The following is a 27,757-nucleotide window of genomic DNA, read 5'->3' as shown; positions in this document are numbered from 1 at the left end:
TTATGCTATTAACAGTAATCATCAGTCAGGTGTGTGACTGACGCTGCCTTGAATTTTCGCCTCTGATGGCCTTGTATCATCGGGAAAGGGAGAAAGTCAAAAGCAGCCTCTGACATGGCTCTTGCCCTCCTCTGGTGCTGTTCTGGGCAGGTTTCGTGCCCACCAGCACTCACAACCCCTGGCTGCCCTGCAGGCTCAAGCTGCTGTCCCACTCCCTGCTCCAAGCCACCACTACCAGCTCCTCCCTGCCCAGATAAAACCCGGGGATGTTTTGGTTTGGCGCGAGCTTTGGTTTTGCATCCTTAGCAGAGGAATTACAAACAATAAGATAAGGCTGTAGAATAGAAGCGAGCTCAGAAAACCCTGCTCCGAGTGCAAAGAGGCATCTCCTGACCGGCAGACTTGGGTTAGGACTTAAATTGCTGCCAAGGGCTCCTGCAGAGCTGGAAAACCCTCAGTGCTGCCTTGGGGAGGTCCTGTGCTCACCTTGCACTGCCGCTACTGAAACAGAGACAAGATTTGCTTAGAAGCAGTCTACAGGGGTGGAGAGGGGCACTGTGTGCATCTCCCCCTGTCTTTTCTTCCTGAGGATGGAGAGGAACTGAAAGGTGTTTCTCTATGAAGAGGGTGAACTCCTGCCTGGATCCTGTTGTTTCCACTCCGGAGTCCTGGCCCTGCCTGCTGTGAGATGAAAATGTGTTCAAGAACAAGTGGGGCTTGCTGACAAGCATGAAAATTGAACAGACTGAAAGACAGGTGAGAGATCGTGGCTCTGGCTGCACGCAGCTTCATGTCGCATTTAGGCTGGTTACAATTGAACTTCAAAGTCTAACAACCAGCCTGGCAGGAGGTCAGACTCCCTTTATGGGAGCACCTCTTGTATCACCATGAAATCAGGCAGCTAAAACCTAACAAAATCCACTTTTACATTCTGCATTTCTGGCCTGAGATTCCCTTCACTCAGTGTGGTTGGAGCTGGTCAGTAGTTGTCACTGTGCAACAACCATCTATAACATCATCAGGACTTCTTAATTTGCTTGATATAATTGATATTGCTTGATATGATTGTACAAATGAACACAGTGATGCAGAGCACAGCCCCTGTATTCCCAGGTTTGCAATTAAACTTCCCATCCCACAGTAACTTCCACTGACAGCGTTGGAAGACAGAGGATGTTTTGGGTCCCCGGGCTGGGTCTCTTTTTCCCTTGTTGCTTGTTGGTGTCAAGAACCTCGTTGAGAAGTTCAAGGGCAGGAGAGGCAAGTGCAAGTATAAAGTCATAAAATACAGCATCTCACAGCCTGAAGTCCTGGTCCACTGGCTCTTTGTGGGCAATGGATCCTCCTGATGCTTTTCATGCAAGCATCTCCGTGAGCATCCTGTAGTCATGCTTGCCCCCTGGAGCTGATAAAGCAGGCCTGCTATATTCTGGGGTTAATTAGAGATACTGGTTGATGTCTTTACAGCTGCTGATCTCGATGAGCCTTTCCTACAGCAACAGCTTCAGGGTGATCTTTTAAAACCACTGATGGAGCAGTTCCTCTGCTTTCCTCCCGTCTCCAGAACCAAGTGAGATTCTCCTGAGGGCCACTACAGAGCCAGGGAGCTCCCCACAACCTTCCACGTACTAAGCATTATCTGGCATCCCTTGTCCAGGTCTCTGCAGGGAGGGAAGCAAGGGGAAGAGGGATTTGTCCTTACCCAGGCCAATGTCTCTTTGCTGTCCCCAGTCCCATCACTGCTCAACCAAAGGGAGGGCTGGCACAGACCTGGCATATCTGCGCCTCTACAACCTGTTCCCATCCCTGATGACCTCCCTGGGGACAAAGCATGAACATGAGCCCTTTTAGCTGCCGTGTTTGTATACACAGGCTTGTTGCTGACACAGATCCTTTAATCCCCCTTGCCTGTGTCCCACGGACCATGCTTGTACAACAGTGGCCACAGTTGGGTGCTGGCACTGCACTTTACTGAAGCCCTTTTACCTCTGACTCGCTGATCAGCTGCTGACAGGCTGTTATCAGGAGGCTGTGGTGAGCTCAGTGGCAGTGCCAGCATCCTGGCTAAGGAAACTGTCCCCAGACTGACTTGTTGTCAGGGGATGGGGAGGACCAATGTGTGCAGCTTTATTCTTTAGCACCATCTCTATTATTTAGCATCATCTCACCCACATCGTGGGCCTTCAGCTTGGACATAGGGGTGACTCAGCACGTGATTTAGCACGCTGATGTTTCCTTTGCACCAGCAAAATATTTGGGAAAGCAAACACAAAGCTGGTGAAGCTGTGTGGGAGTTACGGCCAGAGAGCCCAACTCACTGCAGTGCACAAGTAGAGAGGAGGGATGCTCAGAGCAAGCTTAAGCATGGTCCCCCTGTACCTTGGGCTCACAGACCCTCCACTGCTGGTGATGGAGACCTGCACTTCATGTGGGTGAGTTGTCTCCACCATTCAGGACAGGCTTATGATAGGGCCCTTGCCTGATTCCTCCTCCTCTGGTACCACTGTGATGCCCAGGCTGCTTGTGCCTGGCACTGGAGTACATGTGGCTGCAAAAGCATCATGATAGAATGCCTGGTACCCTTGGAAATCAGAGGGTAAAAGTCTGACCCTTTTACACAAAATAACAAGCAGCTTTTAGCTTTGCTTCTCACTGTTCCTCAATCCCCTAGCAATCTGAGGAGGAGAACAGCACCCATCACATCCATACGTATCGGAGCACCGCTGCTCACCAAACACCCGGCAGCAATGTAATTGTGTTACTGGCCAGGCTAGGATTTGAATGGCGAAGCCCAGGGCTTTGCTTTGACTGCAGATGGGTAAAACAATATTTAAATAACTGCCAGGCACTGGAAGGAGCAGGAGTCCCATGGGAAAGGAGAGAATTTGCAGCCATGTGTGCCTGATGGTTTTATTGTGAATGTACAACCTGCAAAGGGAGCAAAGGACGCTGCTGAGAGCTGCCTCTGATTTAGTATTTCATAACTTTGGTGGCTGACTCCAAGCCTTTTGGTTGTTAATTATCCTTAGGTGCTTAGAGGAAAATATCCCAGCAATTCCACCCATAAATCTTATTGATTCTCACCTTGAGGCTTTGGGAGCTTTTAGGGCACCTGCACAAGCTGCCACTGCTTGAACTGATTGAGCTCCATGGAGCAGCCACTTGTGCCTCTTGCACATTAGGCATGAGGCAGAAAGATGTATGTCTCCAGCCAGCTCTGGCACAAGATGTTGATGGTTGAGAAACATGGACTCTTGGTACTCACAGCATATTGCCAGCACACTTTGCTTCTCCATGGGAATGGCACATCCCTGGCTGGACTGAGCCAGAGGCCTCCATGGTTGCTGTGGGCAGGGACCCGAGAGAGATGCAGGACATCTCATCTGAAGCACAGAATGCTTACGGCATTGTGGAGAAGGATGCTAGAGCATGTATACCTCATTTCTCTTTGTAGAAGCCACTGAAAAAAGCAGGAGTATATCTGGAGTATTTTTGCTGAGATTTCTGGTGGCAGAGGGGTGGCATGGAGGGAAATATCCCTCAAAGAAAGTATCAGCATCAAAGGTCAACTTGTGCCATGTTTTCACAAGCACCTGGAAACTCAAATGATTTAGGGGACATGTTAAGCAACCTTGGACTAATATATCTAGAGCAAAACAGACAAGGTGTGAAATTATGGTCTAGAGGAGGTATTGCTTTCTACAGCCAATGTCACCAATAACTAGGAAATGGGGATGGGTTTAGGATTTTTCTCATGCAGACAAGGTTATTTACTGGCTTTGGGAGAATCCCACAAGAATGTGGCTTTTGGAGGAAAAACCTGTGACCTTTTAGAAGGATTTTTTTCATAAGAGAAAGTAGTGATAGCACAAGCTGGAATGGCTTCAAACTGAAAGAGGGTAGATTCAGATTAGACATGAGACAGAAGTTCTTCCATGTGAGGGTGTTCAAGGCCACGTTGGACGGGGCTTGGAGCAACCTGCTCTAGTGGAAGGTATCCCTGCCCATGGCAGGGGGCTAGGACTGGATGAGCTTTAAGGTCCTTTCCAACCCAAACCAGTCTGGGATTCTATGATTCTGTGATAAAAGTAGCTCTGTATCATTAAAAAACATGCAAAGCCTGCATAGCGGAGTTCAAATTTTTCAATTATGGGATAATTATCCTCATTTCAATCTTACTTCTTAATAAGTAAAGCAGGAACAGCTTAATAATAAGCAGGAAAATCCATGGGGTGCACTCTGGACACAAACATATTTGCAGCACCGCTTCCCAGTGGCAGAAGATGGGTGGAAGCAGCAAGGGGGAAGTGGCTCCATACAGAGCTGATGGGAGCTGGTTCCCACCTCACATGTGGCATGAGTGCCCTGAGCAGCACGGTGCCTTCAGCTGGCTGCAATGTCGAACCACAGAGCCTGAGCCCCAGGGCCGTGGAGCCCTGCTATGTGAAAGCATTTTTTAATGGGGTTATAATGGAACTCGTTAGTGTCCGCTGTTTTATTACGCAGGTTGAAAATTACCTATTAGTGTGAATGCATTCCATCTTCATGCTGATTGTTCATATGCTTCACTAGGAGGGTCCAAAACACATTTATCTTGGAGCTACTGAGTATCTTTCATCCCTCTGGATCACACAGCTACAGATAGAACAAGCCTATGGGACTGCCCATGAGCACCCATTGTGTTCTCATCCCCTTGCCCTTGCAGGAGAAGCAGAGAATTTGTTGCTCTGTGTGTTGTGCTTTTGTGCATGGCCCCTTTCCCTAGAGCAGGGGTGTGAGCTTGGTGGTTAAAAACGTGGAGTAAGGAGAGGTTAAAAGCTGGATTAAAAAAGGAGAAACTGGGGATACTGAGGGCCAACCAAGACCCAGAGATGCTCAAAGACATTAGCAGCTGCCATCAAAGCATCTTTAAACCTCCAGGCCAGTGTCAAAGCAGCCAGGCATCTGTGATAAATATGCAAGCCACGCTTCAGTCATGGAGAAAAAAGCTGTTGTGCACGGAGCAAGGGAGGTGGGAGCTCCTGCCCAAATCACTGCTTGCCAGTGGAGTTTCCCTGGAGACTGCTTCCTTGGAGCCTGCGCGGCCAGCACAGGGCTGGGAGGCAGCGCTCAGAGCTTGGTGTGAGCCAGGCAGGCCTGGGGACACATGTGGGGCAAGGGATGCAGTGGAGAAGCAGGCTTGGGGGTGATGGTTAGGTGCTTTCATTGCATTTGAGGAAGGCAAAGCTGGATTATTTCCCAGTGAAACGTGCTGTGGAAAAGTGGTGACTTTTTGGCTGCTTCTCTGCAAGTTGTTGAACCTGAGGACCAGAATATCCCAGTGCTGGAGGTGTGGTCAGAGCAGGAGAAAATGAGTCCAGCAGAGGAGCACTGGGGTGTGTGGAGTTTGATAGACCCAGCTTCCCTTCAAGTGAAGGATGGGTGTTTGAGAGCTGAACATCCAAGGCGGTTTGATCCTGTGGCGGATGCGGGAAGCTTACACTGATGCTTCCCTCTCTCCCCCTTTGCCCATGCATTTCTATCACTGAAAGCTCTGCCAAGGTTTGGCCTGGCTGTCCGCTAAGGCTCACCTACCTCCCTCCTGCCTGGCAGCTCCAGAGCCAGTTTGGCTCTCACCAGGGGCTCCATCCCACTCACGTGGCAGGTGGAACAGCATCCCAAAGGGATTAAGCAGCAGGAAGGGGGAACAGAACAGGAACCCATTGAGCTGCGTGTCCCCCAGCTACAGCTCAACCAGCAACAGGCTGTACTCCCCACTAAGGTCTCCTCAAGAGGGTAAAGGTGTGAGCGTGGTTGGCAGGAAGGTGGTCGAGCTGATGGGAATTGTGTAGCCCCTGGGCTGTGCTTGTGAGGAGCAGATCATTGGGCTATATGCAGTACAGGATGTTGCTGGTGTTACTGTAACTCTGGTGTCAAGAGCATCCTCTCTGGGTGTTCAGCCAGCCAGCCAGGACACTGGCCTGCTCTTCTGGGGTTATAAACTTCCTCTAAACTGTGACTGCAGCCCAGAAAGCCAGCTGTATCCTGGGCTGTGTCAAAAGGAACATCATCAACAGGTTGAGGAAGGTGATTCTCCACTTCAACTCTGCTCTTGTGAGACCCCTCTGCAGTCCTGTATCCAGCTCTGCAGGCAACAGCACAGGAAGGATGTGGAGCTGTTGGAGTGAGTCCAGAGGAGGGCACAGAGATGCTGAAAGGGCAGGAGCAGCTCTGCTCTGGAGCCAGGCCGAGAGAGCTGGGCAGCTTCAGCCTGGAGAACAGAAGGCTCCTGAAGGGGAGACCTGAGAGCAGCTCCAGTGCCTAAAGGGGATCCAGGAAACCTGGAGAGGAGCTTTGGACAAGAGACTCTAGGGACAGGCCAAGAGCAATGGCTTTAACCTGCCAGAGGGGAGACTGAGCTGAGCTCTTAGGCAGAAGCTCTTCTCTGTGAGGGTGCTGAGGCGCTGGCACAGGGTGCCCAGAGGAGCTTGTGGCTGCCCCATCCCTGGCAGTGTTCAAAGCCAGGTTGGCCACCTGGGCTTGGAGCAACCTGCTCCAGTGGAAGGTGTCCCTGCCCGTAGGAGGGGGTTGGAACTGGATGAGTTTTAAGGTCCTTTCCAACCCAAACCAGTCTGAGATTCTATGAACCCTTTTGTAATTTCACTGTCCAAATTCTCATATATATTTTGGTTGCAGCACACACTGGTGATCCCGGAGGCTGCAGTATTCAAGGGTTGGGTACCAAGGGACATGTGAGTCAAGATGGTCCCAGCAGAGCATCCTTGACAGCCTGAGACTCCCTCTGCAGACCTGCCAGACCCTTGACCGTGTTCTTTCCTCCTAACAGCTCCGCTGGGAAATCAGCTTTTTATCCTTCGTAAACCAACATCTTTAGTGCCTTGTCACACTGCTGGGCTTTGCACATATGTATCCCCAGGGCTGCAGGACACGACAGGAGCTCCCAAATAAACCCTTCTGGTAAGAAGCAGAGCGATATGGTCACTGGTAGAGGGAAATGGCTGGGAGAGTCTTGATCAGAAAAGAAAAAGCACCGAGGGCCACTGCGAGCTGGAAGGGTTTCGCTAAAACTATATCAGCAGTGGAGTATACATTTGAAAAGTGTGTTATACGTACAACCCGCGGGGTTTGGGCTCTCTGTCTTGATAGCTATAAGAATTAGGGGTCAAGTACCAAAGATGTTAGTGGCGATGACGAGTGGGTGGCATCCCACTGCCCATCCCATCAGCCTCAGATTTTAACCTCCTCGGTTGGCAGCCCATGTGCTTTGCCGGGCTGAGGACACCGGATGGGGTTTCCCTATGACAGAGTCATCTCCCTCGGTCACACACGGGCTCTTTTCCCGGTCCTTCCATTGGTCCGCTACCCCCGGGTGTGGGTACATGAGACCACCCTCATCCCTCGGCTCCGGGTTGATCCCGCAGCAACACCCCCGTTCCCCCCCCCGCTCTATCCCCCCACCCCGTGTTTCTGCAGCAGCGCATCGCGGGGCTCTCCCCGACGGCAGTCCCGTGGTGAAGCCCGGTGCAGGGTCGGGGAACGGGACCTGTTCCCCCCCCGCCACAAGCTCCGACCGTGCGGCCCCTTTAAACAGCCCCCCCCTGGCCCCCCCCGCACCACCCTCCCGTCCCCCTCGCGCAACCGGGCGTTGCATCAGGCACGTGCGCGCCGCCGGCGGGGCCCCGCCCCGCTCCGCCCCTCCCCTCCCGGCGGCGCGCGCGGGCGGGCGCGCCCCCGCGGCAGTCGCGTGGTCCCCGCGCGGCTCCATATTGCGGCGGCGGCGGCAGCGCGGGGGGGGTTGGGGTGGGGGGGGCAGCGGGGCTCGGGGAGGTCCCCGTCGGGTGCGCGCAGATGGCGACGCAGGTGGAGGCGCTGCTGCCCGGCGCCCCTCTGCTGCCCGGCGAGGAGCGCGCCCTGGTGCTGAAGCCGCCGCAGGACGGCAGCCGGGAGAAGGGCGAACCGCCCATGGGCCCCGACGGCGGCCTCGCGGCGCCGCGGCCGCCCAGCGCTAAGCAGCAGAAAGAGGAGAGCAACAACCAGGAGAAGGAGAGCCTGCTGAGGGCCGGCGGCGAGGCGGAGGACGGCGGCGAGGCGGGCGGAGCGGGGCGCAGGGAGTTCATCGAGGCCCCGCCGCCCAAGGTGAACCCCTGGACGAAGAACGCCGCCGCGCCCGCGGTCAATGGGCAGTCGCCTCCAGGTGAGTGCCGGCGGTTGGAGCCGGGGAAACGGGGGAGTGTGTGTGTTGGGGGGGTGGTTGGTTGGTTGCACCGCCGACCGCGCCCCGGCCGGCCGCGCCATGCGGCACACGGTGTGCGGACGGCGCCTGCGGCCTGGCCGGGCAGTGGGGCCGCGGCCGGCGTGAGGGCAGCGCGGCGGGGTCCGGTGGGGGGTGGGTGTGCCGGTCGGTGCAAGTCGGAAGCGGCGGCGCCGTCCGTGGCCATGAGGCGGGGAGCGCGTGTGCGGGGGAGGGGAACGCGGCCCGGGCAGCGGCCATGAGGCGGCGGAGGGCGGGGGGGGGGGACGGACCCGGGGCCTGTTGGCGGGCATGCGGTGCCCCCCCCCTCCCAGCTCCCAGCATTCCGCCGCAGCGCAACGTGGTCGCTTCTCCGGGCACGGCCAGCGAGCGGCTTCCCCGGGAGCGCGGCCCGGCCCCGGTGGTGCCGCTGCTTCCCTTCACCGCGGCCTGGCGCTGCCCACGTGTGCGGCGGCTCGCCCCCGGCGCGCAGGCCGCGCCGCCTTTCTCTGCCGACTCATGGCGGCGGGGCCGGGGGCTGCGGCCGAGCACGGCTCTGCTCCGGCGCGCCCGTGCATTGGGTGTTGATGGTGGGGTCGGCAGTGGAGACTGCATGGCTTGAGCAAGGGCGGGTATCCCTAAGTGGACGCTGCCCCTTTGCTTCCCCACGCGGCTCCGACGGTAGCGACGGGGCGACGCTGTCCAAATCGCGTTTGCAACCCGCTGCTGTCGTCAGCAAAGGCTGGAATTGCTGAGCACCATTTGCTGGGAAGTTGGGATAGGTGCTGGAGGGCGTCGCTCCTACCTGGGTCGGGTGAATCGGTGCAGAGAAGGGAAAACACAGAAGTTTTCACTGAGGGGCTTGTTTGGGAAGGAATCGGCGTTTTTCCTTCCTGCCTCTGTTAACTGTAAAATCGCGCTGCCAGATATGACATCAGATTCCCAGTTACTGTATGTGCTGGTGTTTTGCAAGAACTCTTACTGCCTAGCATGATGATTCATCAGAGGTATCAATCTTTGGAAGAAGGACAGCTTGGCAGTTTCCACCTGGGAAGCTGTCACCTCAGTGGGGAGTATAGAGAAGTTAATTGTGTCAGTTAGAAGTCTGTGTTCAGATTGTTTTGGTTTGCCATTGTACGCACCACCATAAGCGAAGCCTAAGGAAATCCAGGGCAACATTGCTGTCCACATTTGTTCTGTGACACAGAACTGATCAAATCACTCCTTTGTATGGAAGCTGCACTCCGTCGTGCTGCCTTTTTGAGTAAAAATCCCTAGAAATAAATGAAAACATGCAAAAACACGCGGTTGAATGTTCCCGTTTAAGGCTCATGTCTAAGATGCTTCCAGATTCGTTCTGGTGCCCATCACAGAAGTGGTTGACTCGTCAAAGCAAGAAGAGCAGTCTGCCCAGCATGAGGAAGGGGCCCTGGCAGCTCTTGAGCTGACTTTATGAGGGAGGGAATGTGTCAGTAGCATGTTCACCCTATGGTAAGGCAACGGGGTAATGCTGCGACACTCAAGAGTTTTCTTGGTTCCGTCTCTATGTTCCCGAAGGTGTTTAAATAGTAGAGTTGATTAGTAGCATGTTTTGGGACGCTTGGAAGCTGTGACTGGATCCTGCCATGCCCCAGACCCTGCCACTTGGCTCTCATCTCTTGGGGCATTGTTTCTTTTGCTGCCTGTTGGTTAGCAAAAGGGAAAATGCGTAAAACAAACACGGCTGGTGATCTCCCACGAGAGGCAGGCTGGCAGCTGACCTTGCCTGGTGGCCCTTCGCCCAAGAACCTTCTTGTACAGTTCGCAGGCTCCCGTTGGGTGTTCACTGCTTCAGGTGGAGGATTTGTTTTGGCAGATGCTTACAGACACCAAGATCTGGAACGTGAGTTAGTGTGAAAGATGGTGCTGGTGAGGTGAGTTGTTGTGTTGCAGTGACCTCCGGGAGGACGGCCTAAGAAGAGTGAGTCCTTTGTACATTTGAAGTAAAATGAGAGCTTTTAAAGTCCAGAAAGTCACCGCTGGATGCTTTTGGTTTTTCAGCAGAGCTTAGAAAACCATCCTCACGATCCAGCAGTGCTTGTGTGCTGGAGATGCTAAAGGTTTCCAGCCCTGAGTGAGTGAGAAGACCAAGAAGCTTAGTATCTGTAAAGATAAGGGCTTGTTTTACAGGCTTTGAAAACCCTCTTTTTTTTTATAATGATTATTTAATTATAGACCCACAGAGCAGATTTTAGGACAGGGCTTACTCCTTAGGTGTTCACCCGTCCTGCAATGGTCTGTGTTGGAGCTGGTGCTTGAGCTGTGGCCCAGAGAAAACACAGGCACCTTCAGGATCTTCACGAGTTTCTGCTGTGTCAGAACATGGATAGGGAAGAGCTTAACAAATCTGCCTCTGGCTGTTCTGAGCTGTTTGGGTCTCTGCAGCTGGGGAATTTGCATGCACTGGGGGGGCTGATGCAGGGACTGGGGAATTTGATGAGTTAGGGTTTATCTTCAGAAGCTGGTGTCTTGCCTAGCTGCGGTGGCATTTACGCTCAGGGTTGTCAGTGAGGTCTGTAATTGGGTGTTTGAGTCAATGCTTCTGCTTTTTCAGGAAGGACTGTTGAAGCAAAGCCTCTCCTTGCTGCTTAACCCCTCCTCCCAAAAGCACATCGGCGTGGCAGTTAAGTGGAGCAACCATTAGATCGAGTTAGACAACTGGTGCTGTTCAGCAGAGGCTGAGGCTCAGCTGGAGTGGCACAGCAGCAGATTTTCCTGCTGTCTTGACAAGATGTGTGTTACATTTCTGTTTGTGAGTGTTTCAGAGGTTGGGGTAGCAGTTTCACTCCTGAGAAAACACATGGTCCTGTCCTATATGGCAAGGTTTGCACTGGACACTGCTTAGGGCTTGTGAGGGATGTTGGCAGAGCTGGTGATGATGCCTTGTGTTTACTCTCTAATGATCTAGGAATGAGGTCTGTCCTCTGTCCCTTGGTTGTTGCACACACTCTTCTTATCATGTAAATAAATGCAGCCAGCAGCCTGACTGGCGAAGGCATGATGGCAGTGTGTGTGTCTGCAGCAGCAGAGGAAACATCTCCTGGCAAAAACAGCTTTGCACTTTTTGGCTATAAACCAAATTCAAAGTATTTTCTCAATTTCTTCTCTAGAGCAGAGTGGCTTGCAGTTAAGACAGCTCGACCTTCTGGAACATGTTGGACTGCTCCACTGTGCCCTGCACCAGGGCTGGTGCTGATGCAAGCATTGGTGCAGGCAGGTGTTAACAGCACCCCGTTTTGAAAACCTGCTGGATTTAGTTCAAGAAATGTTGCATCAAGGCACTTGGCACTTCTTAATTTTTAAAGCCATTTATATCTTGGAAATAAGAACACTCCGTTTTAATGCCTGGCACTGCGATTGCTGAGCTTTGCCTGCACTAACTTTTGTGTTCTCATTGCAAAGACTCAGCCAGGAGAAAATGGCATATTTCCTAGTGGAGATGCAGGAGGTGTTTTCATTTCTTGAGTAGTTTCTTTTCTTGCTTGTCATTTGGCAAATGCACTGGGTGGGTAAGCAGTACTTTCCAGAAGGCACACCTTAGTTCCTAGCAGCGAGCACCAGAGGCTCACTGACTATTGTTCAGTGAGAGCATGTGTTGCTTTATGCCAGAGGAGAGGCTGGGTTGGCTACCAGAACTGAGGAGAAGGCACGGAAAGATGTGTTGGCTCCTCACCCTTCACTGACTTAACTGCCCATAGGGCTTTCCTTGAAACCAGCCTCTAGTACAGGAGATAAGATGTATGGGAAGCTTATTTTACTTTGGCATTTCTTTTCCTTCAGAATAGATGCGTGCATCTGCCTGCTTTGGATATCCAGCTCAGTAGTGCTGCACACACCTATTTCCAAAGTGTTGGGCAATTCTCGCTCTGTCGTGGCATGTAATTGTGGAGCTCTCCTGGCTGTTGCAACAGAGCTGCTATCGCAGCAGGAGTCCTTCCCCACACCAATAGTGCCCCAGGTTTCCTCTCTGAAATACTCTTTGGATCCCACAACTCAGGTTTGAGTAACTCTTCCATCTTGCTGGGGAGGAGGATGAGGGTAACTGGAACTCACTGCTCCAAAAAACTGTGAAGTATTTTCCCTCCCCCACATACCTTTGCCCTTCAGCTTTGTGCTGGACCTTTGCCCTGTTCTGCACTGTTTGTTTCGGGAAGGCTGGGGAATGCAGTGCAGCTCCTGAGAGCTGACTCACTGGCCCTGGTTGCTTGGCTTCAACACTCGCTTCTGCTGTGACCTCCTGTTCCACATTGCCAGGTCCAAGGCATCACTGGAGGATTGTCACCAATCGCCTCCTTACCCTCACACCTCTTCTTTTAAGCTGTTTATTACCTGTGGTGCCATGGGGGTTTTCGCCAGGGCTGCATCTGGGATCGCTGGCCTGAGCAGTAGAAGAACTTGGGTTAGACATGAAGACAAATCAAGTGCAAAAAGCAGGGCTGGGAATGGGGGCACTGGGACTGCAGTGCTCTGGTCTCCCTCCCTAATTATGACACCTGATCTTTTCACTGCGTTCAAATAGTGTGAAATTATCCTGAGGGGAATGCCAAATGCCAGCTTGGATGGAGTTAGGTTGCTCTTTGCATGCTTGAAACTACTTTGGAACGAATCTCCAACACCCACCTCAGTGGTAGCGCTTGTTTGGCTAAACGAGGAGCGTTTTGGTACAAAGCAGTGCTGTGTAGAGCAGGTTGAATGTTTTAATCCTTCAGTTACTACATCTGCAAATAGCAAGGGTTTAAAAAACCAAATGATCTTAATGAAAACTGAAACATACTTGAATAGTGCGAGGGGGCTGTGGTGGCCTCTATGGTGGTGCACCTCTTGGAGGAGCTCTGCTTTCACCTCAGTAACCAGGTGAATGGAGGTACGTGGCCTTGCTGTAGATCCGGCAGATAACCGATAGGAAAAAGCTTTTTGCTCTGCTCTTACTGTAAGTCCAGTTGGGAGTGGTGAGCTTTGTTCATTCCCAACCACAATATGCATTTACATTCTGGTCTTTAAAATGTTATTTGTCCTCTGGTCATCTTGGCATCAGAACCATTGCTGACTTCCTACCAAGGGCTTAAGTCTCCATGCTGCTGCGTTTGTCAGCCCCTGGCTTGCTGTGTACGCAGGAGCTCAGGGAAAGAGGTCGTGCTGTTATGGTCATACCTGCTGGGCTCTTTCACGGTGATAATGCTGTCTAGGTAGAGCTTTGCATGGGAAGAAGTCATGTCCTGGGCTTGGGTAAAGCTCTGGGTACTCTATGGATGTAGTCTCTGACGTGGCCAGCTCTGCATGTCCCTTTCTTTACTTGAGACCATCCTTCAGTTCCAAACTCACTCTGCCAGGTCCAGGTCCTTGTTAGTGATCTCTGAGTGGAGTTGGGAGACTTACCTCTTTGCATTGAAACAACTGGCTAATCTGAATATCTAGTAGCAAATGATACAGCTACATCACTTGAGCGGGTCAGAGGAGAGGTAAAAGAAGGGCTTTGAAGAAGTTAATGCAGTGCTATGAGAACTTAAAAGCACCTACTTGTGTATTTAGGCAACAGTAATTGGTGACCAGAACAAACGGGAACTGGATTTGGCCTTGAATACATCAGTTACCAGACTGGGGGGAGAGTCCTGGGTCAGGGTCGGTCCGGGTTGCTTGGCTGGAAGGGGAAGTGGGTGTGCACGTGGGGTAAAAACTGGCATGAAGCATTTGGTGAAAATAGGTTTGCTGATGGCAATCCCTGTACTGCACAAGATACACCTCTTTTCTTCAGGAAGGGTTGTGGAAAGGGTGGTCAAGTCAAGTGGCAACATGTTTCTAAGCACAGGTTCATCCTGTAATTGCAGGTTCCCAGAAGATCCTCCTCACTGAGCTTTTCTCTATCACAGTATGCATTGTACTGTGGTTTTGGGGGGGCTTCTGTGGACTGATTATGTGTGGATTGCTTTTTCTGAGCAAATTAGTGTGTGATGTGTTGGTTTCAGTATTGCACTGGGTTGATGGTGCTGGTTGAGCTGCTGGAGCCATCCTTAGCAAGTCATCCAGCCCAGCATTGGTGTGACACTCGATCAAGAGCTCTTCCTGCAGCATTAGAGCTACGTGTGTTGGGGATATTCTGCTGTGACAAGCAAGGAGCAGGAGGAAGGGCTGTGAACTGGCTGATCTAATACCTGCATTATCAGTGGTTTACCTTCAGTGTCCTTCTGGAGCAAAGCTGACTTAGGAGCAGCAGCTTGCTCGACACTTCCATGTGCTTCAGCACGCTGTGTGGTTGTGATTTTATTTCTGTTTTCTTGGGTTTGAGTCATCCTGTTCATTTATAGGTCAGAAGGGCTGGTAGACATCTCTGTTGCGGATAGCTTGGGGCTGACCATCTGTGGGAGATGACCATGGTGGATGCTCTGGCACAACAGGTCGGGTGGAAACCTCCATTTGCTTTAGGAATGGCCAACAGAGGTGGTAATTGGTGTGACTGAGGTGTCGGTGCTGCACAGTGTGGTTCTGGTGGCACTCAGAGGTGACACAGGAGCCCTTGATACAGAAAATGGCACTGTGGTTCTCTCCAGAGCACATGTGGCACAATGTGCTGGCGGGTGCAGCTTGCCTCGACCTGTGCTCCCGGGAAGTGCATTTGCTTCCTGCCAGGCACCACTTGAAGTGGCTGGGAGCAGGTCTGCAGCTTGCTGTTTTAGCAGGCAGAGCTGGCCCATGACCTGGCCACATGCCTGCAGGTGCTTCTCTCCATTTCTTACTCCCCAAAGTGGCCCAGGAAAAGCAACCCAGCTCCAGAAGGAATGTGCTGGAGGAAAAGCATCTCTGGTGCCCTATGGTGTTACTTGTTTGGTCTCCAGCAGGCTCTGCAGAGATCCCTTGGTGACGATGAGCACAATAGCCAGAGGGGGCAATGGGGAGAAACAGGGGCTCGCGTGGGGCTTGTGAACCTCACGTGTCCTTGGCACACATGCCAGAGTTGAACTGTGATTGGGAAGGTGGACGGAGGGACAGAAATGTGCTGCATGTCCTTCCCACTGCATGCCCCAGAGGGGCTGTGTAATCCCGTGGGGGGCTGCACACATGTGGGAGCCCGGTGCTGCTCCACTCTTCCCTTCCCAGGTATGGGGGTACAGCCTTGGGGGGGCAGAGGGAGGGAGCAGAGTCCATCCCCTGCACACTGCTGAGCACGTTTTTCCAGCTGAGCGGCAGCGTGTGCCGAGCTCCTGCAGAGTGACTCTGCAGTCTGCAGGGCATGGCTGCGTGCTGGAAGGGATCCGCCAGCAGGAGGGAGGGCGCAGGGGGCTGCTTATCTCTTCTGCTTTCCTGGCACTCACTTGAGTTTCTTGACTTGCCTGCCCGGATGCACATGTGGAAGGAACAGAGGGGTTTCAGGGCTGGGTAAGTTAGGTTGCAAGTAAGTCTGAAACAGAGAGAGAAAGAGGTGAGGTTTCTTCCTGACTAAATATGTGGGAAAACAAGTATGAAATTGGAAAAGCCACAAAAATGAGGAAAGGGTAGAGTTTTGCTGATGGGAAAGTAAGAGAAAAGGTGTGTGGGGAGATTGATGTTTTACCTGCCTGGTAACTCCAGGTGCTGCCAGAAAGTGGGTACATCACTACTTAGTCTCTAAGCAGATTATTTGTAGTGTATTTTCAGCTTTCACACTAAATCATTCTGCTATTCTTCCTTTTTTTATAACTCTGCTTTTGAAAGCTTCTGGTCAGTGATGTAGATGAGTGATTCTCAATTTACCAGATGTTAGTTACCAGTGTATCTGCTTTGTGCGCTTACAGGTGATGAAGCTAGTGATGGAATGAAATAACGAGAATAAGCAACACTCAGTGTGATAAGCCAACATTCATTTCACTTCATACAGGAAATTAATTTCTTCAGATACTCCAAGGTCATAGCTTCCATTTTTTGTATTAAATGTTGGAAGAGAAGCAGAGTTTATTCCTGCAGGGCACTTAGGATTCTCACTACAGTAATTTTATATCTTTACTGTAGCCCTTCCAAATCATCACAAAGTCCACATAGCTCCGGAGCGATGTCTGTGTCAACTATCCCAACCTCACAACACGAGCCTGCTGAAAATAATATGCTTGACCGTAATAAATAGCAACGCTCTTGGCTTCATGTAGCACGCAAAGAGAAGTGTAAAGGAGTGACTGAAGCACTTCACTACCTGTGTACCTCCAGCCGGGCTCGTGTTGACAAGTCAGATACAAGGCTCTGCAAGGAGGCAAGTAAAGGTAAAAGCGGAGTGAAGAATTAAGTGTAGAGTGACACCAGTATGTGTGATGCTGACTGTAGCAGCAGATACTGAAATGTGGAGAAATGCATCCCCAAATTGTTCTTGGAAGTGAGCTGAGTGAAAGAGAACTGGGAGGGTATTTGTGCATGAGATCCCACCCAGCAAGACAGAAAAGCGAATCATGGAGGTGACTCCACCATGTGCTCAGATGACAAAGCATGAGGCTTTGCTGGCTGTAATCGTATTAAGTTTCACTTCCCATCTCCCAGCTAAACCTTGAGAGCTGGGGGGAATACCTGATATAATCTAACACATCTTCTGAGTGCTCAGAAATCCTGTGCCATTGCAGAGGGTCTTGCACTGAGCTTAGCAAAAGGGGGACTGATTTGTTTTGGCTTCCCAATCCCAGGAACTCTTGTAGTGCCCCTGTTTTTCATTGGAGAACAACAGATGGGACACTTGCATGCTGTGCAGGGAATTTGCAGTAGGTGACCCATGTTTTTAAAATGAGAAGTTAGTAAGTACAACTGAGGATGATTTGGCAGAGACGTGGCAGATGACAGACAGACAAACCTCCTAACGTGAGCTGGAGCTGAAATCTGAGTTGGTGTAGTTATCAGCAGAGAAGTGGAACCAAGCAAGGATGGAGTTTGGAGAATGACTGGAAAAGCTGTGTGCTGAAACCAACCAGATAACCTGGACCAGAGCAAAGGAACATCTCAGACTGTGAGTCTGATGATTTCTAATTCAGTTAAAGGATTTAATTATGTTGTCTTCACTGTGCTGCTTTTTGTATCCTACAGATCCCCTGCTTGGCCTGCTGCCTGCAGCCCTGAGGTGAAGAACACTTTGCAGTTTTTAGTTCCTGGGGTTTTTCACAGGGATTTATGGCATCCCTGCCTGACATTACAGGGCAAACCCTTGATACTGATGCTTTTGAGGAGGTGGGGGAGATCCTCTTTCATGGAGAGGCTGGATTTCTGGCTACAGCAATGGAGAAGGATGTATCCTGCCTATTGCTTATTGAGCTGTCCTCAAGCAAAGCTTCGCTGTGCTGTCTGAGCCTGCCTGCCCTTGATGTGCATGTGTTGCATCACGGTGTGTGATAGCCCTGTAAGAAGGAAATGCCATCTTGTATTGGTTTCCATTAGCGTGGGATCCAGTTGGCTTCTGAGCCACACCAAAATGGTTCCTGGATTTCAACAAGAATCTCCAAAACATGTTAATTTTTCTGGATCATGCCTGAAATTTTCTTGCTCGTTCAGTATCCAGTAGCTTAAAGGAGGGGGAATGTGATCATTGGGCCCAGACTCCTGTAAGGATTTGCCTTCTGGAAGGCTGGAGACTTGCAGCAGTGTCACTTCAGAGTTACTGCTGATTAAAGGATGTGAGAGGCAGAGAGGCTTCAGGGGAACAGCAGTCAAGCTCTTTTAAGGTGCCTTGTATTTCCTCTGCAGCTTTCTGTTGGGTGTGTGAATAGGAGTGTCAGGACTCACGCTTGGAGCGGCAGCGCTTTGCTGCCTCTGTTTCGGAGATGGGGGGAGAAGGGGTTAACAGGAGGGAACAACCAGTGTTTGTTCTCTCCAGTGCAAGCACTGATAAGTGGATGGGAGAAAAAACAGCAGTGACCTTACAGTTATTCCTTGTGTGCCTGCGCATACACGAGTGTTGGATTCACAGGACTGTCTGTTTGGAGAGCACTCGTGTTTTCTGGTCAGGCTGACCAGATGCATTCCCCAGAACCCTATCAGCACCTCTGGTGCTTGGACAAGAGACCTGGGACTTCTTGCAAGTGGATCTCAGAAAGGTGCTTTTGCTGGGTGCAGCGCTGGTCCCGCTGGTGAGTGTGTATTCAAGCCTGAGTCACAGCCCTGTTTGGTCAGCTTTGCTCCCCTTCTGTCCGGAAGAGAGCAAGCATCAGCATTAAGGTACTACAGTAGTTCAGTGTGTGGTGTGAAGCTAACCCTAGGAGCTATCTCGCACAGATAATGCTTTGATTTTGGAGTAGGTGATTTGTTTTCTAGGGGTGTTCCTCTTGCGACTTGGTGATGCTGGAAGTCTTCATCCCTTTTTGAGTACATGAAGTTAGCAGGGTCACCCCAGCTGAACTTCACCAAAACCACAGTTCATACACTGAAAACCTATTTCAGGCATTTGTTTCCACGTGGTTTGTGGGAAATTGATGTTGGAGCTCACCCTGGCTGCAGCTCTTCAGCCAGTATACACGATGAGGGTGCCTGAGGAGGAGCCAAGCCTCTTCTCTAGGTGGAGAGCAGAAAATCACCCCGGGGTCCAGTGGTCTGGATACCCTATGCAAAGAAACTGATTTGAGAGCTGATAATGCTGCTGTGGCTTTTTACCTTTTTTTCACTGACCTTATTGGTGTCTTAGCACCTGACCATACCAGGTTAGGGTTGATACGTCAGTTTCAAGCTTCAGCTTCTCTTTGAGGGAGTAAAAATACTTCTTATTACAGTAGTTGTTAAGAGAGGTTTTTGCTGGGACCTGGCAGCTTAGGGGGAGTTGGGGAAGATCTGGGTGGCTCAGAGCTGGACCCTCCCTGAGCCTGCTCTGCAGGTAATGAAGGAGGGGAGCAGGAAGCAAGCAAGATCTCATGAGGTATTTAATTGCCCATGCTAATCCTTGGGGTTTGGGGTTTCTTGCTTTGCTGCTTTTTCCTAGCAGACCTTGCCCCCTTCTCTGCTGAGCATTGCTTTGAAGAGGCTTGTCAAAGAGAGGTAAAGAGACAGAGAGACAAAGGTAACTGTCTCAGGAACCTGTGTGGGCACTGCCTTGGCCTCAGAGGGGGAGCCAGGGAATGGGTATTTGAGCTGAAATGTTTCCCTGGGGCAGAGAAGAGATTCAAGCAGCACTGGTATCTTTGCAGCAGACGCTGGACTCTGTAATTTGGACCTTTTCCCCCGCCTGTGCTGTTTGCACTGGGAGGATTGCCACCATAGCCAGAGGAGCAGATCTGAATCGTCCCTTCTGGGCAGCAGGACGGGTTAGAGGAGAGATCCCCATCGATCCTGCATCCACCAGTGCTTCCCTTCCCTGTCCCTCTCCTGGGCAGCCAGCACAGCCTTTGAGCCGCTGCAGCCAGGCTCTGGTCGTGTCCCTGCCACTGAGTCCCCGCGTGACCTTGGAGAGGTCATTTTTGTGCTGACGTCCGAGCCTTTTGTCTGCAGAACGTGAAGGATGATTCAGTTACAACTTCAGGACGAATCGGCTGGCATCCTCCCCCAGCAGCTGAGGAGCCTGCTGGCATGTGTGCCAGTGCATGCAGAGGGGCAGCCCTTGCTCAGCACACCAGTGCGGTGTACCAGTCAGTGTGCTTTGGTGGCTGGTAGGTGACATAAAGCACACTGAGGTTGTTTCCTCCCCCCCCAGTTTGGAGAGCAGAAGGGTAATTGCAGGTAGGGGGGAGCAGTGGGGCTCAAGGAGCTGGTTCCTCTGGCCTGGCCATGCTCGGCAGTTATGCCTGCGGGTTGCTGTAATAACGAGTCAGCACTTCTCTTGCGTCAGGGCTCATGAGCTGCTCTTCAGCCGCTGCCTCTCAGGCCCAGAGAGGAAGAAGCAGTGTCTGTGGTGGAAAAGGGGTGCTGCTGGCAGGGGGGCTGGTGGTGGAGGTCCCTTCTCAGCAGGGAGATGGCAGGCTTCCTGTGAGGATGTTGGTGTTTGGCACTGAAGCGTGGCTGGTGGAGGAGCTGGGCTGGCAGTGTGCTTCTGCAGTGGAAGGGAGGTGTAGGCTCATAAATGGGGTGGCCTTTCTGGACCTGTCCCAGATACCTGAATAGCAGTGGTGGCCAGATAGCCCCTGGGGAAGGGGGTATGTGTGTGGATGCATCGGCTTCTCTTTAAATGCCCCATTTTAGCATATGGCTCCTCCTGTGTATAAAAATACCACGAGGCAAAAATTGGGATTCTGTATCCATCACCTACAATAAGGACGTGTGCCCTCGATTTAGTTATGTCTCCTGGGCTTCTTGTGCAGCAACTCCGGGTATTGCTGTGCCACATCTGCACCCTCATGTGACTGTCCTGAAGGGGATGCTCTGCCCCCATCCCAACATCCTGCCAGCTGCAGCACACAGCCTTGACCTCCTCCTGCTCATTCCTTCCTCCACCCCCATTTGCTGATAACAGGGAGATTTGTGAGACGTGTTTTCCGCTGGGATGTTGTAGGCTGTATGGATAATGCACAGAGCTGAGGAGGGTGGTACAGGGCTTGGGAAATGCTTGGCTTGGCAGAGACTGGTGTTAAAATGAAGAGCTCACTGTTTCCTGTGATGATTCTAATACCTCTGTTCAGACACCATCTTCTGGGGGTTTGAGCCTATACTGAGAAGCAGAGTGTGTGCATGCAGGAAGAGAAAGGCAATGTAAGACTATAGGGTCCAAGTTTCATGGGTCTTCCTTGTCTACATCGCCATGTTGTTACTCCTTGCTCTTTCCCATTTGGCTGTCTGGGGCTAGCTTGTATTGGCCCAGTGGCACAGGCTGGATTCAGCTGTATCGTCATCATCCTCAGCAGCATCTGGCCTGTCTCAGGATACCTGACATCTGGGTGCCCTTGGGGGGGAAAGCGGTGTGTGTGGTGGTAGGAATCTGTGGGACTGATGAGGCTTCTGCTTTCCACATTGGGACTTTACTTGAGCAAACCCCAGCCTGGTCTCTGTGCCTGGGTCCTTCATGTTTGATTTTTAACCTCAGGCCTGCAGCGTGCTAGACAGGCTCCTCGGAGAGCAGCCCTTTGCCCTGTGGGCCACATGCGTTTCTGCCTCAATCCTTACCATGGTTTTCTTGGGAAAGGAAAGCTCTGTCTGATTTAGGCTCCCCTTGGGCACCTCAGGTGCTGCTCTCAATTGGCAGGCTAATTTCTAGTCTCTTGTGCTAGCAAGGGAAGGAGGTGTCTCAGAGGGTTGTTGTGCCTGGCAGTCCCTAACCAGCCCTGCCTCATATGTGTCCTCTCAGCAGCCCTGTTTTTGAGAAGAGCAAGTCCTGCAGACATTGCTTTGTGCTTGTTGTTAGCAGTGGGGAAAGCTGCCTGCAAGCCCAGCACTCTGATTCTCTGCTCTGGAGAGCTTGGAGTCGAAGCTGCATTAATCATAGGTGTGACGAGTTGGACAAGCTGAATATCTTCCAAACAGGAGGGCTGAGGACTGGAGGCAAGTGTCCTTCCTTGACAAGAGCTGCACTGGCAAACCCTGGAGGTGAATGTGAGCAGTATTTGCCCCTGGCTGTCACGCATGGTCTTTGCGTTCTACTGGTCTAAGCCACTGAGGAGTTTCCACTGCTTTTCTAGTGAATGTGGTGGCAAATGTGCTATGATTTTATTGTGGCTGAGCTCGAGAGAAGCCAGGTGAACCTTGCTGTGTGTTTGGTTGGGCAGCTAGCAGGGATGTGAACTTGAGAACTGCTCCTGGTGGGGTATAGCAAGGGTATGACTGCCAAGACCTATAGCTCTTGGCTGACACAAAGGAATTCCTTTTGTCAGCCACTGTATTATTTTTCCTTGATTTGGGGGGTTTTTGGTAATAGCTGATTCAGGTAACTGACCCAGACAGGTCAGTGCTTCCACCTTGTTCCTCTGTGGAGAAGCTGTGCAGGAGTTGCCCAAGTAGGGAAATGCAGAAATTGCCCCATTGTTTAGGACCTGGTAGATCGAGTACAGGCTGTTTGTACTCACTGTTGTAGAAGGTTGACCTCTTCAGCATCCATCACAGGAATACAAGGTGTTTAGATGCGCTCAGGTGATGTGCTGGTGGAGGATTGCAGTAGAAAATGCAGTCTGCAAAGGATCCAGACTGGTGCTTGGATGCTTTTATGGATGTGTTGGATTTTCCCTGGGATCACACCTTCAGCATGGCCACAGTGAATAATGGCAAAAAGAGTTTTGATTACTTTTGTGTGTGTCCCTTTGCTTCTGCTGCTCATAGGTGGGATGAAGGCATCCCTGCCTGAGGATGTTTTGAACACGGTGCGCTGCCAAAGATAGAGAAATTGAAGTTATTTTGGTAGAGGCGTGTTTCTGCTGTTGCTGCATTGGCTGAGCCCAGGCCAGAGAGCACTGCCCTGTCCAAGGGGTAGGCCTTGCTGCAACTCTTGTGACTTTCCAGATGAATGTGTGTTTTGGGCAGCTGATAAGCCTGAGCCAGGGGCCTGCCCCTGTCCCAGGAGGACCTTGCCTTGCTGGCAGCGTCCCTTCCCCTCCTCTTCCAAGTTTCTTGAGGAAAATATAGTGTATTGCTCTCCCAAAAGTGTTGTTTTCAGAGCTTCTGGGGGAGCCTTTACCAACAATTCCTCCACATATGATGTCCTGTGTGCTCCTCAAAAGAAAGAATCTTTTCCTTTCTCAAAAGAATCTGATCCTTCCCAGCTACTTCATAAAAGTATTCTCAGCAATAAATGGGGCCCATCAGGAGAAGAAGTCGCATCTCTAACTGGAAAGAACGTGGGGGAGTGGAAAGGTTGAGTAATCTGTTCCAGGATCCCCTCTAGACTCCAGCAGTGGACTGTGCTTGCTGGTAGAGCCGCCTGAGATGGGATGGGGAAGGTGCTCCTTGGGGTGATATGCCATCATTAGGGTGATTCTCTGGTACAGGAGCTGCACTGGAGCTGGGCACAGCTATTGATGTCCCTTGTGGCTGCAAAAACGAAGAACCATCAGAAAAATGCTTTGTTTTGCTTTTGCTTTGGCTGCCACCTCTGCTCCCTGGCTCGTCACCATGGTAGATACTCTCTGTGCAGCTTTCCATTTGATAATGCTGGCCAGGGGAGCATGGGGGTGGCACCAGGTAGCTCATTGTGTGGATATTTGTACATCTCAATGAGCTTTTTATTGCCCACTGTCTGTTAGAAGCCAACATAGAAGGTTATTTATAAGAGCAATACATCCAGGTAAACACAGCCTCCTTCAGAATCTTTCTCCCAACAAGTGGTTGAATTGAGGTGGGTTCCAAGCTGGATTGTTGGTTAACTTGGGATACTAAGAAAATACTTCCTCTGTTTAGCTAAAGCAAACAAACCAAGGAAGGAGGGACCTTTTAAATGATTCACACTCCAGCTGCAACCAGGACTGATTTTTTCTCTCTTTTTTTTCTCTTTTACAGATATATTCCCAGCTGACGGCCAGTCTGGTATGTATTAATTGCAAATGGAGCTCTTCAAACCTCCTTCTCCCCTGCACTTCTCTTCCTGCAGAGTCAGCACTATCCAGATTTAGAAGACTGCTACAGGAAAATGCAACAGAGAGTAACTGGAAAAAACAAACCCAAAGAAACCAACCTTCCTCAAAAAAAAAAAGCAAACCAAGAAAGTCCCCCATATATTTGGCCATTCTTGTGGGCAGTGACGTGGTTTATGCCTTCCCACAGTGATTGACTGCAACTGCTGGAAGGTTACTGTCCTTCCGTGCATTGCAGTGTGGCAAGTTTGGGTGTCCAGGGTGAAAGAGCTTCAGAACTTGTCAGTCTTGATCATCACACACAACTGAAAACATTGATGTGTCAAGATGCAGATGGAACTCAGAATTGCTGCTGTTTGTATGTTTGTTATGTATGGCTTGACGTGTCCATGAATCTGAAGATGCATGTTCGAGTTTGCAATACTTTGAGAAGATGCAGACTCCCCCTTTGGCTTGTTCAGTCTGTGTGTTGATGCTGAGCATCGCTGTTAATGACAATTAAGATACACACTGCGTTGCCATCAGTGCAGGATGAGAACTTCCTGGGCCCAGTAGTGTGTGCAGCCTGCCTAGGAGGGACCCTGCACAAATGGTAGGGCAAGGAGGCTACTTTGGATGGAGGTCCCAAATTAGGGGTTATAGTTTTTAAAAGCAATGTATTGGTGATCTCAGTTCCTTGCCTTTCCCAAATTGCTGGAAGCTCTTCGTTCAGGTGGATGTTGTTGACATGCCAAGACTGAGGGACAGGTTTGTTTTATCCAGTGATGCCAAGATCAGTCAGTAAGAGTCTGTTGTCTCAAACCTGCAGTGCCTGGTGGGGATGTCCCAGAGCAAAAGATCTGGGAGTGGAGGTCAGTGCTTGGCTTGGACACTTGGCTGTGTCCACCTCCTACCTGCATCTGTGGCTTTGCATGGAACCATATTTCCCCAGCTCACACGATAGTGTGAGGATAAATCGCTGCTGATTGTGGAGTATTGCATGACTGGGATTTGGAGGTATGGAAATAGATTCTGTTGTCTTAAAGCTGATTTCAGTAAGAATAAGTCCCTGTTTGTGAACAATCTGATGTAACATCTGAGACAGTGTAATTTGGCTTGGTGAACTGAACAGAGAGCTTAAAGCTGTGTGTATGTATGTGTTTCCAGAGCTCTAGCTAGCTAACAAGGCCATGGTGTATAGCTGGGTGCACTGGAGTGTTAACAGAAAATGCCTGTGTTAGAGGAGTAACCCCGGTAGTAACCCAACCCATTCATAAGTCATGATTTTCTTGCTTTCAGAGCATGTGTGTGAGTGAAATACTAAGACTGGTTTTGAAGAAGCAAAGGTACATTCCCATGAGTCCAGTTCACAACAGGCTTTTCTCCACCCTGTTGAAGCTCTGCCTTCATTGGGTGTTGGGTTTTGTCTGCCTGTGCTTCAGACTCTTGAGGTGTCCTTTGGTTGGCACAACTCCATCCTCTGCTCTCCAGCTGGTTAGGGACCTTCACTGCCTCCAGGGTGGGGCATGAGTGTGTGTTTGCAGCAGATAGTAGCATTTCAGCGAGTGCATGTTGCATGTCAATAGTGTTGCACAAAATAGTACTTATGGAGCCTGGTTTGAGGAGGTTTTCTGACAATTCTGTATTTTTAAGGAGATAAGTGAAAGCTTAAACAGGATTCCTTTAATGGTCGCTTCACAGGACACTGCCGAGTCTTTTCTTATGCCTTCTCCAGAAAAGCTGGTGCCATGCTTTTTCTTTCCAGCTTATCTGGAAGCCTCATATCTCAAAACACAGTGAAGTGTGAAGGCAGCAGCCTTGCCTGAAGCATACCTGCCCCGAGCATCAGAGTTGTGCGCTCCTGAGGCTGTTGGCTTTGACTCCCTCACCTCCCTTTCATTGCTGAGGTTGTTTAATGAGTTAGTTCCCTCATGTCTGTTTCTGCAAATCCCCAGGACTCCCATGTCTATGTCTGTGCCTACTTTTTAAGGTTAATCTTGTATAGCCAGGTGGGTCTGTGTGGCTGGTTTTGCCTCTTAGTGAGGAGTCCATTGTCCTTCCACCCAAGGAAGTGGTTAGCTTAGTGACTGAGAATGCTGAGCTGTGGTGACAGAGTTGGGACTTGTATGCATAGGTGGGGAGCCTGAGCCAAAACTCAGCCATTTTGTAGGCACAGTAGCTGTAGTGTGCCCCAAAGCATGTTCCTGCTTGTTTAGTGTATGGATGCTGGAGGCGTTCTGCCCTCAGCCTGGTGTCACGAGCCAGTGCTGTGGAGGTGGAAGAGCACCAGTGTTTGCATCCCAATTACCTAACAGCGTTTGGAAGTAAAGCTGCTCTCAGAGAGGCATCTTGACTTCCCTTCTGTCTAGCGCAGCAGCTCCTTGGTCCTCTCCCATATCCAGCATTGGTGGCAGAGCAGAGGGATGGACTGTTTGACAGAGGAGGGCGCATCTCCACCTGGACCTCTGCCCACGTGTTGGACCTGAACGTTAACCCCTCTGCAAGGCTGCTCATGCTCTCCTGATGCTCTCTGCTTTCCAGGACATCTTGTCATATGGTGTGCTGAAGTTTGCTGCCTGCAATTGAAGGAGATACTTTGCTTGCTTTAAATGGATCTCCTGCTAGCCTCAAGTGCCGCTGCTGTGCCCTCCTGGTATCCTGCTCTGCAGCCAGCCCTCCTCAGTGGTGGAAGATCTCAGCCTTTTTAGCCTCACCTCTTAAGGGGCTGCCTCTGAGTAGTTTAATTGCTTTTCTCTGTGTGTCTGTAGTACTGCTGTGCCCTTGTTAAAATGCAGAGACCAAAGCTAACTGCAGGGTGCCACTGTGGATGTGCTGGTATTCCATAGAGCAGCAAGTGATGCTCTTTGTTTGGAGAATTGTCAGCAGTGGCCAAGGTCTTGAATTATAAATGCCACTTTGAATGGAACGCTGTGAAGTTTTCTATACAGAGATGTGGGTGATGCTTCCACTGCAAAGAAGCTGTTTTTAAACCTTTTTGTAAAGAAAAGGGAGATAGATCTTTAAATTAGGAGAGAAAGTGCCATGTTTCACTCCTGTAGCTGGGTACTCCTGACTCCTTTGGAAAGGCTTGCTCTGATTAGGGTGTTTTTACAGTTTCATGCTGTGTATTGAGGCAGGGGAGGCAGCCACCTACAGCACAGGAATTAGCTGGGTTGGAGAGAGTGGTTTATGCAGTAGGATCCATGTGATTGTGCACCCAGGAAGGAAGCTGGCAGCATTTGTTGTATCCAAGTTATTTAGAAAAATCTTGAATTTCACTGGGTCTGCCTGAAGGTGGGCAGCATAAGTGCTGATGCTGTATCTTGTGCTTGGAGAGCATGTCCTGAAATTGGCTCAGCTGAGGTACGGTGATGCTTAGGTAGCAGAAAAGGAGCCTTTCTGCCTGCTCTCAGAGACTGGGAGGGTATTTGGTTCCTGTGTGGGTGTCACTGGATTCACCAGCAGGAGGAGGCCCCTATACCTGTGCTTAAGTTTATTCAATCCAGTCAGGGACTGTATAAACTTAAGTTTATTCAATCCAGTTGGGACTGTAGCCTTTCTTCAGCTCCTGTATTGAGACACCCTGCTTAGCGGGTGACCTGGGTCTGGCCTCCCTAAATTCCTGAGAATGCTTGCAACAGCAAATCTCTATTGCTTTCCCATGTCCCAAGAGATGGAGCTGGGTTTCTGCCTGCTGCTGCTCAGTCTCTGCATTATACACAGTCGTGGAAGCAGGTTTGCAGCTGACCTGGTGGAGGATTCAAGGGTGAGGTGTAGCTGTCACTTTGCCAGCGGCCATCACACAGGGAACACACTGGCCCTGCAGAGATCCCTCTGCAGAAGGAGCCCAAGTCAGGAACAGGAATCCCGTTGGGAAGAACTAGAAATGGTGTTCTTTAAATTACATTACATCTCTAGAAGCCTGGCCTCTGTTGTCTTTGAGGTGCCAGGTTTTCCGGAAGCACATTTGCACCTTTGCCTTGTACAACCCCTTTCCCCTCCACTGGCACAGGCAGCAGGAGTTGCACAGACTTCGAGACAGTGCGAATGCTCAGCGGGAGGGACTCGTGGCAGGCGCTTGGCTCTCGATCTGTGT

The 27,757-nt window shown here is 50.9% G+C and overlaps 1 protein-coding gene and 1 long non-coding RNA gene across 2 annotated transcripts in view; both read left to right on the top strand.

The window, feature by feature from the left end:
• Positions 1-525: 525 nt before the first annotated feature.
• Positions 526-7,062, top strand: LOC133207272 (uncharacterized). Its single transcript, XR_009724002.1, has 3 exons — positions 526-756; positions 1,468-1,570; positions 6,827-7,062. It is a non-coding gene; the product is annotated as an uncharacterized LOC133207272 (long non-coding RNA).
• A 723-nt stretch (positions 7,063-7,785) lies between these two features.
• Positions 7,786-27,757, top strand: part of LARP1 (La ribonucleoprotein 1, translational regulator) — a 39,830-nt gene continuing 19,858 nt past the window's right edge. The window contains exons 1-2 of the mRNA XM_061343995.1: positions 7,786-8,194; positions 23,609-23,635. Coding sequence (XP_061199979.1) covers positions 7,849-8,194; positions 23,609-23,635 — 373 coding nt within the window. The 5' untranslated portion in view covers positions 7,786-7,848. The remainder of the gene's footprint in view (positions 8,195-23,608; positions 23,636-27,757) is intronic.

This window comes from Neopsephotus bourkii, unplaced genomic scaffold (genome assembly GCF_033783945.1).
Source record: "Neopsephotus bourkii isolate Nb327-2 ecotype Australia unplaced genomic scaffold, CSIRO-AGI_Nbou_v1 NB_1846, whole genome shotgun sequence".
NCBI lineage: Eukaryota > Metazoa > Chordata > Aves > Psittaciformes > Psittacidae > Neopsephotus > Neopsephotus bourkii.
Note: the sequence above shows the minus strand (reverse complement) of the source record. Positions and strands in the feature narration are given on the sequence as shown.